Below are 19,169 nucleotides of genomic sequence, written 5' to 3' on the forward strand. Positions count from 1 at the left end.
TTATGATATAAGCTATACCAGCAAAAGCACTTTTTTTGCTGGTGTAAGTTGCAAGCCCTTCCAGTGTAGATGCTGGTATTGCTATATTGATAAAGCTGTGCTGGCAAACCGTTCCTGTATAGACCTGGCCTTAGAGTGGAAAAATTGTGTTCCATTCTGCAAGGTACTCATCTCAAGTCTGTGCAGTGTTTACAGTTATTTTGGCCTGCAAAGAGTATTATGTACCAATTGCTTCATTCTTCTCCTACTGCGTGGTATGCAAGTGAGACTGGCGTATTCCTCTTTAAGTGTTTTGCTGTGTCCTTGGGTTTGAGGAAGAGTCTGTTTGACTAGCTTATTTTGTTATTTTAAACCCACTAATTCTCTTGCCCTTGCAAACCTTATTTGCTATGCTGCTTCTGTATAACAGCTTAAACTCTCTTTTTTGGCTTGTTTTAAAGCACAGCATTGAAAACAATAGCTCTAAGTATAGTTTTGGGATAGGTCAGCTGATGGATTTTGAACCAAAGCTATATGGGGCAGCATGACAGAGCTTTTGGTTCCCAACTGAGGCTATATTGTAGGGCTCCACATGGGGGGTCAAAGATTTTCTCTAACAAAATGAAAGCTTTAGGATTTAACTTCACTTGAGAGAAAAGATGCCAGCTGAGTACATCCCTTCTCCATCACATTGGTAATCAGAGATGTTATTAGAGTCACTAACATGCACACATAGGAGTCAGAGGCACAGACATTTAGCAGTACCATAGTGCAGCAGATAAATTTAAGAGGCCAGACATGACTCTTATGGAGAACAAATCACAATGTGCACATGCCTGGGGTGGGGTGTTTTGTTTTTTTTTAAATTGTGGTGCACACTTGTTTCTAGGGTTGGCAGGGTAGCATTCCAATATAGATTAGATAGGTCTTGGGTTCATGGCTAAATCAAGGTAGCTGTTCGCATCTGGATTCAAGGGTGCTGAAATCTCCCAGGTGTTCTTGTACGAGTTTGCCTCTGAATGGTGGTAGTCTCAAGAAATCAGATAATATCATGAGACTTTTTCCATCTTAAGTGGCAAATCAGAAAATAGGCCAGTCTGATTTGGATCCAACTAGGATCAGAACAGTAGGGACAGGTTCAGATGCACTGATCTGACCCTCAGGTTATGTCTGACTACCACTTATGTCAGTATGACTTATGTTGCACAGGGGTGTGAATAAGCCACCCTCCTGAGCAGCATAAGTTACACCAACCTAAGCATTGGTGTGGACAGTACTGTGTCAATGGGAGAGCTTCTCCCGCCAACATAGCTATCACCGCTCATGGAAGGTGGGTTGATTAAAATCAACAGGACAGCTCTCTCCCATCAGTGTACAGCAGCTACACTAGAGAGCTTACAGCAGCACCACTGTAAGCTCTCTAGTGTAGCCATAGCCTCAGTGTCACCTGAAAAGATTCAGAGTTGAGATTCTTATTTAACCTCCTCCCTTTTAGCTTCACATAACCCAAGACTAGCCCTGCAGCTACAGCATGTGTGGATATTGCCTATGAGAAGTGGGTTTCCCCTGCGTTGAATTCATGTAACTTTAGCACCGATGTGGCCAAGATAGAGTCTGCTCTGCAAGCACCTCCACCCAAAAAAAGATGAGCACAGGAACGCAGCAGGTAAACTCCCTTCCACCCCAGAGGCACCTGTTCCAACCCCTATGGAGTAAACACACACACACCTGAACATTACAATCAATATAGGAAAGGGATATATTTATTTCCAGAAGAATGGATGGAGAAAACAACAGGGGAAAAGCGAGAGGGAGCGGTAAAATAGGGTGACTTCCAACACGCGGACCCACAGGCCCAGTGGTACCACAATATGAAAGGTAAACCCCGAGTGTGACGTTATTGATATAAACTGGGACCATATAGAACATGGGTTGCAACCAAGGTTCTGTAGTGGCACCAAATCCTATGTAAAGGGGGTCATATAAGGTGTCTAAGACCAGGTTACGGGTTACTGGTTATGATTATGCTATCTGTATATCTGTATCATTTTTGTAGCTGAAGTTATGAATATTGGCTGTATACTGTCTGTATTTTAAATTGGTGCTGCAGTATCTGGGAGACCCCAGACAAGCTGGGTCAGCTCTGCTTGCCCGCTTGTGGCCCATTAAAGGACCATAACTACACAATCGACCACATCGAGAGAAGGCGGATAGCGCTGTGACTCACTGGAGTGAGCAGAAACTGCCCATGTGACTGAAAACTCCATTTTGCTTAACTTCACAGTAGACAAAGGAGTGTTCTACACTGGAAAAGTCTATATAAGGCAAAGGCCTGATTCCATTTTGTCTTCAATCTGCTTCTTCTCTGAGGGACTTTGCTAAATTGAAGCTGGCACAAAGGACTGATGACCATCCCAGCAGGGGAATGTTCTCCAGAGACTGGATTTAAACCTGGGATTTACTTCATCGTGTACAAGCCTGAACCAAGGAATTGCCATTACTACTGTATGTAATTGATTCAGTTTAACCAATTCTAGCTCTCATCTCTATCTTTTTCTTTTATGAATACTTAGATTTTAGATGCTAAAGGATGTGCACAAGCGTGGATGTGGGTAGATCTGAGGTGTAGGGCCTGTGGGGTGGGCCGTCGCTATGCACGATCATGAGACGTTTGAATGGTCTCGGACCATATCCGGTGGTCCAGGGACATCTACACCGAACACATCACGCACCACGCAACTAGAAGTGCGCGATGTGGCTCTAGCACCACGGGGGAGGGGAAAACCCTTACAACCCTACTATACTATCTGAACCCACCGATCTGGATTCACCTCGTGAGGGTCACCCTGTGCCCATAACGGCTGCTTGCTCAATGCTGATATTGATACCATTAGATGAGCGAGTACCCTCACTGCTCCCTACTATAACTTGACCACCACACCGTCACCCCGCATTGGGGACATTACAGCCTGTAGTACTATATGCTAATCCATAACCAAATACAGTGTCCCCCATACTCTGTATGTTGGCCCGATGCACTAATGATGATGCCAAACTTGTGTATCACTTATTTAAATATTCCGAAAAACTATTGATTGCTGGTCTGGGCTTGGTCCTTTGGGATCGAGAGAACCTTTTTCTTTTACTGGGGTGTTGGTTTTCATAACCATTCATCCCCAGGACGTGTGGGACTGGTGGTGATACTGGGAGACTGGAGTGTCTAAGGAAATTGCTTGTGTAACTTGCAGTTAGCCAGTGGGGTGAAACAGTGCCCTGTTTGAGCAATTGGTCCTGATTTGGTACTCTCAGTTGGGTCCCACCAGAACCACATCGTCACACCGAGAATGCCTGTAGACTCAGAGCTCAGGAATCCTGAGCAGAGTTCAAGTGCGGCATGGAGTCTTGGGTGCTCCTGGTCATCTTCAGCACCAATAAATTTACTGCAACAAACCCCTCTGGTGCTCAATTCTGTGACTCTCTGCAAACCCACAAAGAGCAACAACCTCCCCATTTAGCTGGCTACAACCACCCCCTTGATTCCCAATGCTAGGTCACTCTGGGCAACAATGATACTGGGTCTGGCTCTGATTTGTCCTTAGGTGATTCCTCCTTGGCACACTGCTCCTCCTGGCTCCTGTCCTGGGGCATCCCCAGCCGACAGCTCTGTCCCTCCAAGGCTTTGGGAAGGTTCTCAGCTGCTTCACTATCTCAATACCTGCTTGCTGCAGCCCTTCTGTCTGAAGCTACAGACACACACGCCCTGTTACTCCACCTCTCGCCACGCCCCTCGAACAACCAGGACTACTACTTTATGGAACCATCAGCACTTGCCTCAGGAAGAGGTTTTAAAGGAGCCATGCTCTCTAAACCCCAGGGGGGTTACTCTAATAAAACTGAATGAAAAATGAAGGGCCTTCCATGTTAAGAATCGTAAATACAGACCTACTATTCAGGTAAAATACACACAAGTAAGACAAGCCACAAAGAAAATCATTTGGCAAGATCAGTAGGAAAATAAGCAAGAACTACTCTTGCTCTTGGGGAAAACATACATATGTGTATATATATGCACACACACATACATGCCCCAGTAAGAGATCTCCAAAAAGAAGAGATCAAATTTGCCCTCTTATACTCTGTGCAATCTCACTGAAGTCAATGAGGTTCCAAAGGGTGGAAACAGCCAAGGATTTGGCACTGCATATGCTTTAAAATTGCTGCTAACCAAAAGGTGGGGGAAAAACCCTAAGTTAAAAATTACATATAATGAGTTTCTACAGGGAATACAAGAATGGGCACAACTCAAACCTGAGCAAACTCAGAAAATAACTAGAAGTAGGAACAGGAAACCAGTTCAGTGAAAATTTATAAAAACAGTTTGAACCTTTGCCCATCCTTCAAACAGAAGTCACCCCAAACCTGTTATAAGGTTGGAAAAAGTGTGTCTAAAGACTCTCTCAGAATCGCCTCTTCCAACATGACCTCTAAGAACCTGCCCTCTCCAATGGTCCAACACAAACAGTTCCTAATTGAAGTGGCATGGTTTCCTTAGGGGATGGAAGAGGAGAGAAAGAAATGAAGGAGCATCCCCTCTACTCCCTTCAGCAATTGGTCTCACTTTCATAAGGCCAGCAAGTGGCTTGCTCCCTCACCCCCCCCCCGCCCCCGTCTCAGGATTCACTCTAAATAGGCAGGGAAATAGCCATCTACCTCACCTGAATCCATTCAGCTTTCACCAACTAGGCTAGAAGCAAGTGCTATATTTCTATGAAAACTAAGAACTCTTTCCCTCCCCCCCAAATGGAATAAAGATCCCATTTCTAGCCCTGTCCACAATTACCCCACCAGATACTGTTTTCATTTGGCAGTTTTACAGTTCATGATTACGCTCTACCTTATTAATTTCTTATCCATTATTTTTAAGTGACCTGGGAAAGCAAATTCAGTACAGAAGAATTCAAAAACAGGAGAGCTTAAATGAAGTGATCTGACCTCCTCTCCAAATCTGCTACATGTTGTTACATTTGCAGCTTGATTACAGAAGAGACCCATAAACATGTGTAATATAGTAAGTCAAAAACAGAAAAATGAAAGGAAGATTAAACTAGTGATTAGTGACTGGAGATTTTTGTGAACATAAAAAGAGGTCAGTGAGGGAAACAAAAAAGCCTCTAAGAGATTACAGGGTTAATTTATTTTCAGAAGATGATGTAGACATGGCTAAAAAGGCAAATTAATTTTCTGCTTCAGCTTTTACAGAGGAACTTAAAGGGTCAACTGCCACAAAGAGACATATTTCTGGTGAGGTGGAAGACAGACTGGAAGAAATCAGAGCCACAAAAGAAAAGATTAATAACAAGATGCAATAACCATAGTCTAGGTCTTTTCAGAATAGGCAACCTAGATGAACAGCTCAGTTTTCCCTACTGTGTATTTTTTGTAGATTTTCTATACCTTCCAAAACTGTATGCACTATTCCAGAGGCAACCATATGAAAGCTTATAATCTCCCCAACACTCTTTTTTGTATGTCTCAGGGTAACATTTTCTAATTAAGGCATTGCATTGTGAGCACACTGCCTATTTCATTTGCTGTCTACAATCATTCCTATTTTTTCCTGACTTGTTCCTTACAGATAGGAAGCCCCTTTTTAAACAGAAGTTTACTTTAAAAGACCCCAATTAGGCAAAGCACTTGGCCAGAAAACAATTCCAAGTTTTCAGAGTTTGTTTTCATTCCACTGGGGAATGAAACCAAGATCTTTAGAATTTTTTTTGCAAAAATATATGAGAACAGCAATCACCCACCCATGAATAGCAATAGTCTGGAGATTAGGTCACTCACCTGAGTATCCCACATCTCAGGCAAGTGTTCAGCCACTGGGCTATTGAGTCAGTCTCTCTTGTTGGAGCCGTTCCATGTTGTGTAAATGACTACATATTCATGGGACCAGAGAGAGAAAGACAGACTGACTTTATAACCCAGTGTTCCTCACTTCAAATCAGGCAGTGCAGGGACTTGAACCAGAGTCCCAAGTAAGTGCTCTAACCACCAGGCTGTTCTGGGGTGGGCGCCTCTCTCTTCCTCCCTGGAATTCCATCCCAGATCTAAGAAATCTTCCCAACTACATTTTCATAGAAACCCATACGTTTCCACAAAGCATTTCAGTTTCAATAAAACTGTGTTGTTTCTAAAAAGAAAAATGTTTGGCCAGCCCTGCTTACATCCCAACCCAAAGTCACAGAGGAAGTCTGTGACAGCAAAAAATTAAACCCAAGTTTCATAAGTGTCCTAACTACTGGAAATATCCTTCCTCTGAATATCAAGGCCTAAAAAAAATTACAGCTGCTATTATGAGACACAAAAGGTAGGTGAGATAATATTTTTATTACACCAACTTCTGCTGGTGGAAGGTACAAGGTTTTGAGCTACACAGAGTTCTTCTTCAGCCCTGGGGCAGGAAGAAGAGTCTTCTGAAGAAGAGATCTGTGAAGCTCAAAAACTTGTACCTTCCACCAGTAAAAAAATATTATCTCACCCATCTTGTCTCTCTCATCTCCTGGGATCAACACTGTAACAACAACATTTCAAACAGATCATATTATGGGCTAACTCATAATGTGTGGCTTAGAACCCAGCCAACTAAGTATATTAAATCTATAAAAGGTAATGATTCTTGCATTTTTGTTAGTGAAAATAAATGTTAAGGTTTAAAACATTTCTCTGTGAAGAAAATTCAGATCAGAAAATTAAGTATGGAAAGCATGTTACAGTAACCATTGAAAATGGGGGTTCCTAAATGCACAGAAAAATTACAAACAAGTAGTATTGCCTAGTAAATTTCTGTAGTAGAAAAGTTATGAAAAATAGCTTGTGTGAGGTTTAGTAGCTGTTTTTTAAATTAAACCACCCATGATTTCAAAGCATTTTTTACAGAATATAAATTCCAAGGACCCCAGTCTACATAAAGGACTAATGAACCATAAACTTTAATTTTTAAAAAGCTAAACCAATTTAGTAGGAAGAACTGAACAAAACATGTAGCAAATTCATGCAAACTATCAAAATTCACACCTTATGATTCCAATACACACAACATAAATTACCTATTTACTACAGGAGAAATGTCACCAAAACCCCCCGAGTAGCATGAAAGTTCCCAAATGACACATCAAATGCAGCAGATCCAACAACATTGAACAAACATGTAAAGTGGGTTTGGGAACAGCTAGTGAGATTTGGAGGCTTGTAAAACTTTAGACATTTTTTGACAAAACGTTTCCCCATTGATCTCCTCGCTGTATAGATCAATGTGTACATAAAAAGATTTCTCTGCTTCAGAACTGGGCCACAGTTTCTCACATTCTTTCTCCTCATCCCTCTCTCTCTCCTGACAGCCCAATGATAATGAATTTATTAATTTATATCCAGTTTATTGAAGATTTTTATGCAGAGACAAAAAACCATTAACACCACACACAAGCTAAAGGAACTGATTGGAACCAGTACTTTTCAGAATACCGTATATGTTAATGCAATTATGCTATTCCTACCAATGAAACATCATCCTTAGGACCCAGTCTTGCAAGTGGAACCCTCACAAGAAGAACCCTGCCCTTGTGTGGAGCCCCAGTGATGGTATTAGTGCTGCCCAGGCTGGTGCAGGGGTTTTCTTGTATGTTCTAACTTGCCTTACGCTTTACCTGGTGTCAGTCAATTAGGTGAAGAGTTTAACTGTAGCTTAGAGGCTCATATACAAGAGATAGGCTTACAGGTTGAGTATTTTCAGTCTTCATCCATATATAATTCAAAATGGGTCTCATTTCACATCATTCTGGAGGGAAATTTAGACAGGGAACTCCAGTTGGTTGAAACGTGGAGAGAGAGGAATTTTCACTTTTTTTCTTCCATTTTTCAATCAGCTCTAGCCCCTCTCCTGGAAAGAATTTTAATGCTTCTAGTCACAAGTGAATCTCTCATCGCTGTAGGGTCTTGTGATGACTCACTGGACTATCCTACTGCCTATCCTGACTCTCCTCCTCCTCTTCTCCCACATGATATCCCATTTCTCAGCACAGTAGTTTAGTACAAAGATGCAGCCCACACATTCAAAGTGAGGTTCCAGTGCCAGCGAAAGATATAATCTGTTCTGTCAGAGGCACATACAGACTTAATGTGCTGACTTATACCCGAACATGTACAATAGCAGCAGTCTCAGCAGGGATCTAGGACATATTCAGTTTCCTGTTTTGTCTGCTACAACAGTTAAGACATGGAAGGCTGGAGAATATGCACTGCAGAAATTATTCAGATCAGTGATGCTGCTGTGTGAGATTGTGCATGCTGCAGTCAAGAGAGACCTATCACTCTCACTAGCGCATCCATCAAGAGCCAAATATAGTGACATATAACACAATCAAGTGTCTATGTCCTGCAATATGAACATTGCTAATTTAGACATGTCTATACCACATATATCACTGTATTACTAGTACCCATATCAATACAGTATTTTCCTTTAGCATCTTCCATCCCTCCCAGTAACTCAAAGTGCTTTAACAAATTTAAGATTAGCCTCCAAATAACTCACACAGGAAATCTGTGGCACAACTGAAATGTATAGAACCCAAGTCTTCCTGCTGTTCTGCCTTAACTACATGGGTATCTTTCTCCCATTCATATGATGTAGAGCCTGCTTTTGTTCAAGTGACTGGTGAGGCATACCCATCCATGGAATTTAGAGGTATTTAACAGATGCTCCATACTACACTGGATTTGGCCTGCTGTGAGGACTTCACAGCCTACCATAGTGTTTATTGTGGTATCCCTGAGCTAAACATAACCAACTGCTTGCACAGGAAATATTCAAGGTGCTGTATTCTGTTGCAATAGTATCTGATGGTGTTAACGCCTTTATGAGTGGTGTTGGTGACCACAAGATGAAAGTGTAGATACTGCCATGGTACTAATTGTCCCCAGGGCACCATCCATGGAACTGACCCAGCTCAGAGGAGTGAATTCTGCATTGATGTCTCCCCACACAGGACTATCTCTCACATGGATGGTGTGAAGATACTGATACCCACATTTGCTAGAGATGAGAGGATTAAGGAGTTAGTAGGAGAGTGTTTCACCTCCTGGAGGACAGAACAGGAATCTGTGCAGTAGGTAAAGGTGCTGATGGAGTCCATTATGAAGACAGGTAAAATTGCTAGTCCAGCTCAGTACAGTTTATGGTAGGCTGATCTGGACAAGGGGATGGGACAAGCATCTCCTGTGGGATTGAAGATGACAGGTGTGCTGCAGAAGGGAGGAAGCTGATAAAGTGAGAGACAGACTCCCTAGTCAGCAAGTTTGCAAGGGGAAGAATACAGTGCTGAACAGCAAGAGAAATCAGGGGCCAAGCAGTTACTATGATGATTGAGTAGAGGGTGACCACCTCCCAACAGGGTGGGAGCCCAGTGGGGCGGGTCAGGCCCACATTGGCATGCCTCCAATTCATTCCTAAAGGAGCTGATTCCTTCTAGCTTCAAGTTTTACTGGCTGCAGAACTCAGCCAGCAGTTCCTTTTCACCCTAGTGACGTCCCACCATTGCCAAAAATCTGCACTAAGGAGCATGGCTCTCTGAGGGTAAGAAGCTGCTGCAGTGAAGTGAAAAATGGCAGCCTTTGTGGGGGCAGGGTGAGTGAGAGTGTTGGGGGGGCAGGGTGAGCTGTAATAATACCGTACTCTTCTCATACAATCTGCCCATTCCACATGACAGTCATTCCTATGAGCATTTGCCCCACTGCGACAATTAAGTGTTTGACCATATTGGCTCCTTTGTCAGTGACAAAGAAGTCAATGTTAAAATGTCCATCTTCAAGTTATATAAACAAGAATGGGTGAAAAGCAGGCACTACGTGTTTAAGAATGTGTGCTCTTTCTTGCTGAGAAAGAGGGAGGAAGGCGACTCTCAGCAAAATTCCAGTTAGGGAACCCTTTCCAGTAGCCACAGCAGACTGGAATACTTGTTTCATCACACTGCCTTTACTTCCAGGTAAGATTTGTGAACTGGTTGTTTCTGCACCAGAATGCTCACTCCTATAGGCTGTGCTGATCTTGCAGGGGCTGGAAGGGGAAGCAAGCAGATTCAACACAGCGAGTTGTGGAGGGATGAGGAGTTAGTAGATGGAGGAAGACACTACTCTCTCCCTCAAACAGTTCTGCAAACGTTCTGCTCCTCTATGGCCATCCAGAATTTCCAAGCATTCATTTATCTCCCGGGACTTGTTCAGTCCAAAAAGCCAAGATAATTTCTACAAAAAACGGGGAAGTAGGGGAGGGGAATCTGTAGATCTCAGAATTGTAACCCTCTGGAGCAGGGACAGTCTTTTTGTTCTGTGTTTGTACAGCACCTAGCACAATGGAGTCGTGGTCCAGGACTGACATTCCTACGAGTTATAGTATTATAAACAAAATATTAATAGCCAGAAAAATCATAATGATTAATCAAATGCATGCACGGCCTGCGATTGCAGCAGTCATATTGATGAGTGCTCCTTTCTCCTTAGCATAGCATTCTTTAGTTAATGATGTTTGGAATAAGCTCGTTTAAAAAAAGAACGACCATTATAAACGATGGCCCAAATTCTGCTCTCGGGTACACCAATGTAACTCCATTAACTTCAACTAAATCAAAGTTACACTGGTATATCTGACAGCAGATTTTCACCTTTATCTTTACAAGTAAATGTGGCTCCTCTATGTTTAACTATTCAAATCATATTATAGAGATCCCAAATCTCAAGCATATATCTACATCTTGCTGCTGTATGTTGCCCCAAAAATGAACTGCTCTTCCTAAATGTACTCCTCTGGTCTGTTGCCTTCTGATCCTCCAAAAAAACAGCTTAACACCTAAACTGCTGGATTGTCTTTGAATGAGAGATAAGGCCACAATCTTGAGCACCTATGATCATTAATAACTCCACAGCACTTTTTAAAAGAGGTAGAATGTCAATCCTAGTGTCCTAGACAAATTCTAGCTCAAGTAATTATAATCGGCCATTCTATTTCCTCTTACAGATTCAGTTGGATGCAGGATTCCCCTTCAATTCATGTCCAAAAATTTTAATTATCTGATTATTACTTTTACAACCACAGTACTTAGGGCTCCAGCCAAGACTGGACACCATTGTGCTAGGTGCTGTGCAAACACATAGTAAGGAGACAGTCTCTGCCCTGAAGAACTAATAGAAATGTTTTCTTTTTCTGATGAAATAGGATCCAGTTCTATGAAAGGGCATGACCCTGCAGTTCTTACTCAGGCAAAACTCCCATTAAGGCAAAGAGTTTTACCTGAGCAAGGAGGATCATAGGAGCAGGTCCAAAATTATAGGTATATCAACAGTTTAAATTACAGTTGTATAAAAGAACAAAGAAGCTTGGGTGATTTGGTTCTTTTGAGAAGGTCTTGAATACACTGAAAAGCACCAAAATACCATGAAACCAATACTTTCAGGAATTTCACAGTAATGCCAAGAAACAGAATGTACTCATTGTGACTAATACATTAAAATACTGAAAATAAATTCTAACAGATTAAACAAGTCTTGTAGCAACTGAAAGGTATAGTTAAATCATTCCAAAACTACTCAAGCTTAAGAGGATGGCAATCTTCCCTATTATTAATAAGAACATAAGCTGGATAAGTAGACTGGGAAACCTATAAATTACAGTCAATATCTGTAAGTAGAATATTGTTTAAAAATATGTTTTTAATTAAAAATGATGTGACAGCCACTTTTACTGAATCAATTCCCTGCACATGCTGGAGTTTTAGACCTCTTCTGTGTTCTCCAGCACACTTTCCAATTGACTATCATTAAACTCTAGGAAACTGGAATATGCCTTTAACTGAAAAATCCAGACAAAAGAATCATGAAAATCCCCTTATGCATTTTATATATTTACATTTTTGAAACATAAAACAACATTTTAAATCCTTGCTTATTTAATCCTGTGCTTTGAGGTCAGGAAATACCTACTATTGGTGCCAAATTGGGCTCCAATTATATGTGAAAATTGTCATTTGCAGAGGGTAAAGCAGGTAACAGGAAGCATTTCATGTTACCTTCAATCCTGAGTGTAGTTTTTAAAACATATAACCAAATGTGATTCCATGGAAATCTTCTGGGGGAAAAAAAACTAGAATTTGCTAAAATGGGACTAAATATCATTTGTAAAAATCTCTCATAATTTCAAATATAATCTCCTTAAACTGTATACAGGATGCCCAAAATTGAACTCCTTCCCATGACTCTTATCCACCATTTGTAAGGAACACAGCTAAGCTGATTACAGTATTTTCAATTTCATTTTGTGTCCAGCACATAAAATTAGGCTATTATTGCTGCATTAAAAAACTTACATAAAGTACCATCCCAGTTGCTTTCATTTCTATAGTTACGCTTTATTACCTGACTCCACAGTACATTAATAAACCCCATAACAACACCTTTGCAATAAGGTTGACAGTGATTAACATATAAAATGCTATAGCATATTAAAATACATTTAATTACATTTTGGGAAATTCTAAATATTTAAATTATTAATCACCTCTGGTTTTCAGGCTATTAGTATAATTATTAGTCACCAACACTAATAAATTAAAAGTCAGAGGTAGCTTGCCAAACTTTTGCTTTCATTTTCAATTAGCTTCTATTCTTAAAACTGACCAGAAATAGAGCAAAAACCTGCTAGTGCAACATAAAGCAAAGATCTCTTCTTGCAGAATAACTCAGACTCCTTACACAATGTGATAAACTGTTTTAAATAACCTGCCATGGTAGGTAAAACAACTGCTTTACAATGTGCTTTCATAAGAGTGATGTACAATATTAGTTAACAATTAGGTGTAAAGGTGTTGTGTAACGATAATGCAACATAAAATGCAATACCATCCTCTCGTTCTGTGTTATTTTACATCATATCAAAAGCTATAACCTCAAAATCTATTACCATGTTTGAACCGGAAAAAAATATATACATATTAAAATTTACATTTAAAATATAATCAGTAGTCTTATGCTAGTCCACTGGCAATTAACTGCATGTTAAATTTCCAAAAAATATTTGGTTTGCTTATGTATTAGGTAAACAGTCTATCTTCTAAATCCTGCAGAAAATCCAACAATAAATAGTAACACAAACTAATATAGCCTACCACTGAAAAACAAACACTATGCTAGAAATTAGTACTGTATAAATCATGAGGTCATACCTGATGACTTACAGATTGGAATGGCTCACTGGTTCCAAGCTGCATGACCTTCCTATTTCCAGAAACCCCCAAATATTCCATTTCCTTTCTTATAAAAGAACATCACATAGCCATCTCTCTGTCAGCATCTTGTAGGCTAGTGAATAAAGCATCAACAGCCGATCTATCCATCAATAACTGCTGAAATCATTGCCATCAAGAAATCGGATCTTAAATATAGTTTCCTCTGTGTGATCAAAGGCATCCAGTATTCAAGGGGACTGATACAGCTATATCATTGATGCTTTAATGCTATCTGAAAACAGTAAGCTTACTGCTTAAAGCAATCCTGCATCATCCAAACAGAGCAAGCCACATCCTTCACCTCTTCATTTGCATTACTATAAAAACTAGAGTGTCCTTATGGATTTTGTTTTTATATCTGGTCAGCTAAAGGAGACTGATATTACGCAACCTAGTTTGCATTAGCAAACAGCAAATGTGACGTATCCTGGTTATGACATTTTATTTGCATGACCACTTCTCAACAAGCAATATTCCTATCCAGAAGAAGCATCAAAATGTGATCCAAGGGAAAATTACAAGAAAGATCATAAACAATTCCAAAGCAGCAAAGCATTTAAATACCTCTATGGCACTTAAACAGCCTTTTTATATAAATCTCAGTTCTTATTAAATGAAAAATATTGCTTGCTTAAATAATTTTTGTGTTTCTTTTCAAGAATTTGCATGCTCACTGCATTGTTCCATGTTAACAGCCCTGACAACAGCATATCTTGAGAACATGTCAGTATTAGGACAGTAAAAATATGTTTTGATACCAAACAAAACAATCATGTATCTGGATTTGTTTAGTTCCTATAGACCTTTCAAGACAGCAAGACTTCCAATGCCCTTTCAGTAATTTTAAAAAAATTAATTAATACACAATAGTATTTTAACTATATATTATAATACAGGTATTTTAGTTATTTTATACCAGTGCACAGCAGGACAGTTATAAAACAATTACTGTTAGATTAACATTAAGACAGATACAGAGCTAGAACAATGATACATGGACAAAATGTCATTTCTCAGAATTAAGACTGTCGACTAATCGCAGTTAACTGGTGCCATTAATTAATCGTGATTAATCGCACTGTTAAGCAATAGAATACCAACTGAAATTTATTAAAATAGTCTGGATGTTTTTCTACATTTTAAAATACATTGATTTTTATTACAACACAGAATACAAAGTGTACAGTTCTCACTTTATATTATTGTTTTTATTACAAATATTTGCACTGGAAAAATGATAAACAAAAGTAATACTATTTTTCAATTCATCTCATACAAGTACTGTAGTGCAATCTCTTTATCATGAAAGTATAATTTACAAATGTAGATTTTTTTTTGTTACATAACTGCACTCAAAAACAAAACAATGTAAAACTTTAGAGCAGGAGTGGGCAAACTTTTTGGCCCAAGGGCCACACTGGGGTTGCGAAACAGTGTGGAGGGCCAGGTAAGGAGGGCTATGCCTCCCCAAACAGCCTGGCCTCTTCCCCCAATCCACTTCCTCCCACTTCCCGCCCCCTGACTGCCCCCCTCAGAACCCACCATCCATCCAACCCCCCTGCTCCTTTTCCCCTGACCATCCCCTCCCAGGACCCCACCCCCTATCTCCCCCTGCTCACTGTCTCCTCATCACCACCACCCCCAGAACCTCTGCCCCATCCAACCACTCCCTGTCCCCTGACTGCCCTCCAGGACCTTCCCCCATCCCCACTTCCCACTCCCTTACAGTGCCACTCAGAGCAGCAAGATAGGATTATTGGAAAGCCTGGGAGATGGGCAGACGCACGCCGTGCTGTCCACACAGTGGCATGGCTGCAGGGGAGGGACAGCATGGGAGAGGCTGGGGGCTAGCTTCCCCAGCTGGGAGCTCAAGGGCCATGCAGGACAGTCCCGCGGGCCATACTCTGCCCACCTGTGCTTTAGAGCCTACAAGTCCACTCAAGTCCTACAAGTCCTACTTCTTGTTCAGCCAATTGCTAAGACAAACAGGAGATACTGCTGACTGCTTCTTATTTACAATGTCATCTGAAAGTGAGAACAGGCATTCGCAGGGCACTTTTGTAGCTGGTGTTCCAAGGCATTTACGTGCCAGATGCACTCAAGATTCATATGTCCCTTCATTCCAGAGGACATTGCGGCCATTGCTGATGATGCCTCATCTCGAATAAAAAAAAGTGTAATAAATTGTGACTGAATCCTGGGGGGACTGTACTGGTCTTCAGTTCCTGTTTTTACACACATTCTCTCATGTATTCTGTATCTAGATGTCTCAGATGATACTCAACACAAGTTCATTTGAAAACACTTTCACACGCAGCTTTACAAATGCAAAACAAGGTTTGATTGTATGTAGATTTGTAATCCTCAGATCGATATAGGCACTCAACCAAGCCAAGAATCCTGAAGAGCCTCAGAATCTGAGAATGGCTAAGGTGTAAGAGAATGTCTTCAGAAGTCTACTAAAAGAGCAACTTCGATGCAGTAAACTAAACAGAACCGAAACCAAAAAGAAAATCAACCTTATGCTCTGGGGCATCTGATTAAGATGGTATGAATTAATGTGCTCGTGCTCCCACATCGTCTTTGATCATTACAGAGAAGAACCATCTCCCTGCATTGCACGCATGTCCTTGAATCGGTGGTTGAAGCAATGAAGCGGACATCATGAAGCATTAGCACATCTGGCATTAAACAATCTGACAACAACCCGCTTACAAATGCTGCCATGTGAATTGCCTGCCTCTCCACTGTAGTGAACATTGTAAAAAATGATAGGGGGCAGCATTATCTCCTGCAAATGTAACCAAACTTATTTGTCTGAGTGATAGGCTGAAGTATGACTGAGTGGACTTGTAGGATCTAAAGTTTTACATTATTTTATTTTTGAATGCAGTTTTTTTTGTACATAATTCTACATTTGTAAGTTCAACTTTCATTATAAAGAGATTGCACTGCAGTACTTGTATTAGGTTGTACTAAAAATAAATATAAAATGAGAACTGCACACTTTGTATTTTGTGTTCTCATTGAAATCAATATATTTGAAAAGGTAGAAAACATCCAAAAATATTTAAATAAATGGTATTTTATTATTGTTTAGTAGTGCAATTAATCATGACTAATTATTTTAATCATGCAATTAATCACAATTTTTTAATCACTTGACAGCTCTTCTCCAAATTAAAGAGAACATATAGAGCTGACAAATTGTGAAGTTATTATTTCCTAGTCCGTTCCTGAATTCTAAAGCCATAGAATAATTTAAGTTATTAATGGCATTTGAAAACTACTGTTAGTTCATGTTGTTCATCTGCCTGAAAATATAAGACTATTTCCTCAGAACATTTTCTAAACATACTGCTATTGGCTACATTTTACCAAGTTTTAAATTAACACAGCTTGGCTAAATTCATCCAGGATGTAATTCCATTGAATCAAGCGGCATGCATGCCATTGGGTGGAATTTAGCTTCCCATCTTTACCATTGAACAGTAAGAACCCATTTACTTCTGGCTGAAGTTTCTAAATGAAGTCACCTAAATCCATTCTACTCCATTATTTTAACAGTGTTACTATACAGTTACAGTAACTGCTTTTAGCAACTTCCAGTTAATCAGCTTTGGCATAAAGTATTCATATTATGACTGACAACAGCAAAATGGTATCTTCCATGAATACCTTCAAGTTTACCTTTAAGGAAGAGAGGGGTTTTTTTGTTCTAAATGTTAACTCTTTTATAGCATACACTGGGCGAGACCCTGGGCTGCATTAAGTGTCTGTACCACTCCCCCAGAATAAAGTAGTGCTAAAAGTAGCACAACTGGTCACAGAAAAATCATATAGGGATCTTTATGAGACTCACTATTGAAGCACCTATGCTTTGTGAAGATGGTGCAGGGGGCATGGCTATCGAAGGGGCTTATCTGATAAGGCCCTAAGTCCTGAGATCACTGGCTCCTGTAACAGCTACTGGCAACTGGTGCAACTTAGAGCAATCTCGGGGCTGCTCTAAATTGCACTAGGAGACCAGATCAGGCCAGATTGGTGATGTGCAAAGTGGCTTACAACAATACCACCTCTTCCTCAACTGTCACTGGGTATGTCTGCACTGCAATTAAAAACCCATGGCTGGCCATGCCAGCTGACTTGGGTTTGTTGGGCTAGGACTAAAGGGCCATTTAACTGGGATGTAGACATTAAGGCTTCAGCTGGAGCTTGGGCTCTAGGAATCTGTGAGGAAGGAGAGTACCAGAGCCCAGCCTGGACCCCAAGCCCAAATGTCTACACTGCAGTTAAACAGATCCTTAGCCCAAGCCCCAAGAGCCGAAGTCACATGGCACAGGCCAGCCACGGGTTTCTAACTGCAGTGTAGACGTACCCATTGAGCCTCGCCAACTGTTCCTCGGCTTCAGCTCAGTTTCTGATCCTATGTATGTATATAGTGTTAAAAACACTACTTAAATTCTCAGTAACATTATGTTTGAGCTTTGAAGGACCTAATGTTATTATATTAAAATACAAAATCCTTTAAGAATATAAATACAAGACATCCTCTGGGATGCTGCAAAGGATTTTCTCCATTAAGAAAGGCAATTATTTTTTCACACTTTTTATTCTTCAAGAAAGGTAAATTTAGAGACCTAAAAAAAGTGGCATTATAATCATGGAAATCAGGATTTCATTTTAACTATAACTAAGATTACTGAAACAGGACATTTATAAAGTTCTTCCAAACTAATGTAGAATTCACTTCTAACCAAATCAGTCCACTAGAACTGTGGCAAATAGGATATATTAATTTATACAAAAGAGAAGAAGAGGATCATTTTGGAAAACAGGCAGGGTGACTTGCAACACAATGTGGACAGAACAATTCTTCTTTACCCAATATAAAAGGTGAACAAATTCTCAGTGCAGCATCATCTGATTCAAGGGAAAACTTTTCAGCCTTTTTATAATACAATGCAGCATTACAAGATCATACAATCAGCTGTTGCCATTTACAAAGGTACTGCTGCACAAGTATCATATTGTGACCAATGGCTGCATAAGCACATGTAAAAGAGTATAACATATATATAATCCACTGACATGACCCTCTAAAATTCAGCAAGCTTCTTTCCTGAATTTGTGGAAAAGGTGAAAGAGAAAAGGTGAAAGAGAAAAGAAATGGAAAATGACTGGATGAACAATATATGTTGCTAAGATGTCCCTGATCAATGCTCTGTGTATCCACTTCCCATTTTATGTGATGAGATTTTGCCTAGCAATAGAGCTATATCATCATTTGAAAGGATGAAAATACAAAGTTTAGCACTATAAGCACTAATGCAAGAACTGTAGTTTACAGTGTCTGTCCACAAAGAGTAAATAACCTCTCCGCTTTCCTTACCAACTGGCCACTAGAAGGAGCCAGAATGTAACTGGGGACAGGCAGAGAGATTCTTTCCTGAGTTGTTTGCCATCACCAGTCTCCATACAAATTGTAAAAACCGTCAAAAGTATATATTTCATTTTGAATACTATCCAGTTACTGACACCTCTACCCATAAACTGCTCAGTTTTCTTCTCTACGACACTATAATTACAATTTTGTAAATCAAGTAGCAAATAATTTTAGCTGTTTCATTTTATGTTACAATGTAATGCATAGTATATGCACTGTGTATAGTATCATCTCATACAGTGGAGATAATTTTGCATTGAAAGGCCTTGAAGTCAATGGAGCTACATCATCTTACACCAGCTAAGAATGGCCCACAGTATAGTTTGTGCATCTGCCATTTTCCTTCTACACACAAAAATTGCAAATCCAGATTTTCCTATGGCTTAGGCCATGTTTAGTCCCAGTCATTTTGC

General features: G+C 40.2%; 1 protein-coding gene across 5 annotated transcripts in view; it reads right to left on the reverse strand.

The window, feature by feature from the left end:
- Positions 1 to 19,169, reverse strand: part of SLC4A10 (solute carrier family 4 member 10) — a 334,643-nt gene that overhangs the window by 173,154 nt on the left and 142,320 nt on the right. For 2 of the 5 annotated variants that reach the window (XM_032803548.2, XM_032803547.2), the window contains exon 1: positions 13,260 to 13,592. The exons of 2 other annotated variants lie outside the window; for them this stretch is intronic. In XM_032803548.2, coding sequence (XP_032659439.1) covers positions 13,260 to 13,328 — 69 coding nt within the window. In that variant the 5' untranslated portion in view covers positions 13,329 to 13,592. Of the gene's footprint in view, positions 1 to 13,259; positions 13,593 to 19,169 lie in introns of those variants that run through there. One more of the 5 variants, XM_032803550.2, reaches the window with a different exon arrangement.

Source organism: Chelonoidis abingdonii, chromosome 10, assembly GCF_003597395.2.
Source record: "Chelonoidis abingdonii isolate Lonesome George chromosome 10, CheloAbing_2.0, whole genome shotgun sequence".
Classification (NCBI taxonomy): Eukaryota; Metazoa; Chordata; order Testudines; family Testudinidae; genus Chelonoidis; species Chelonoidis abingdonii.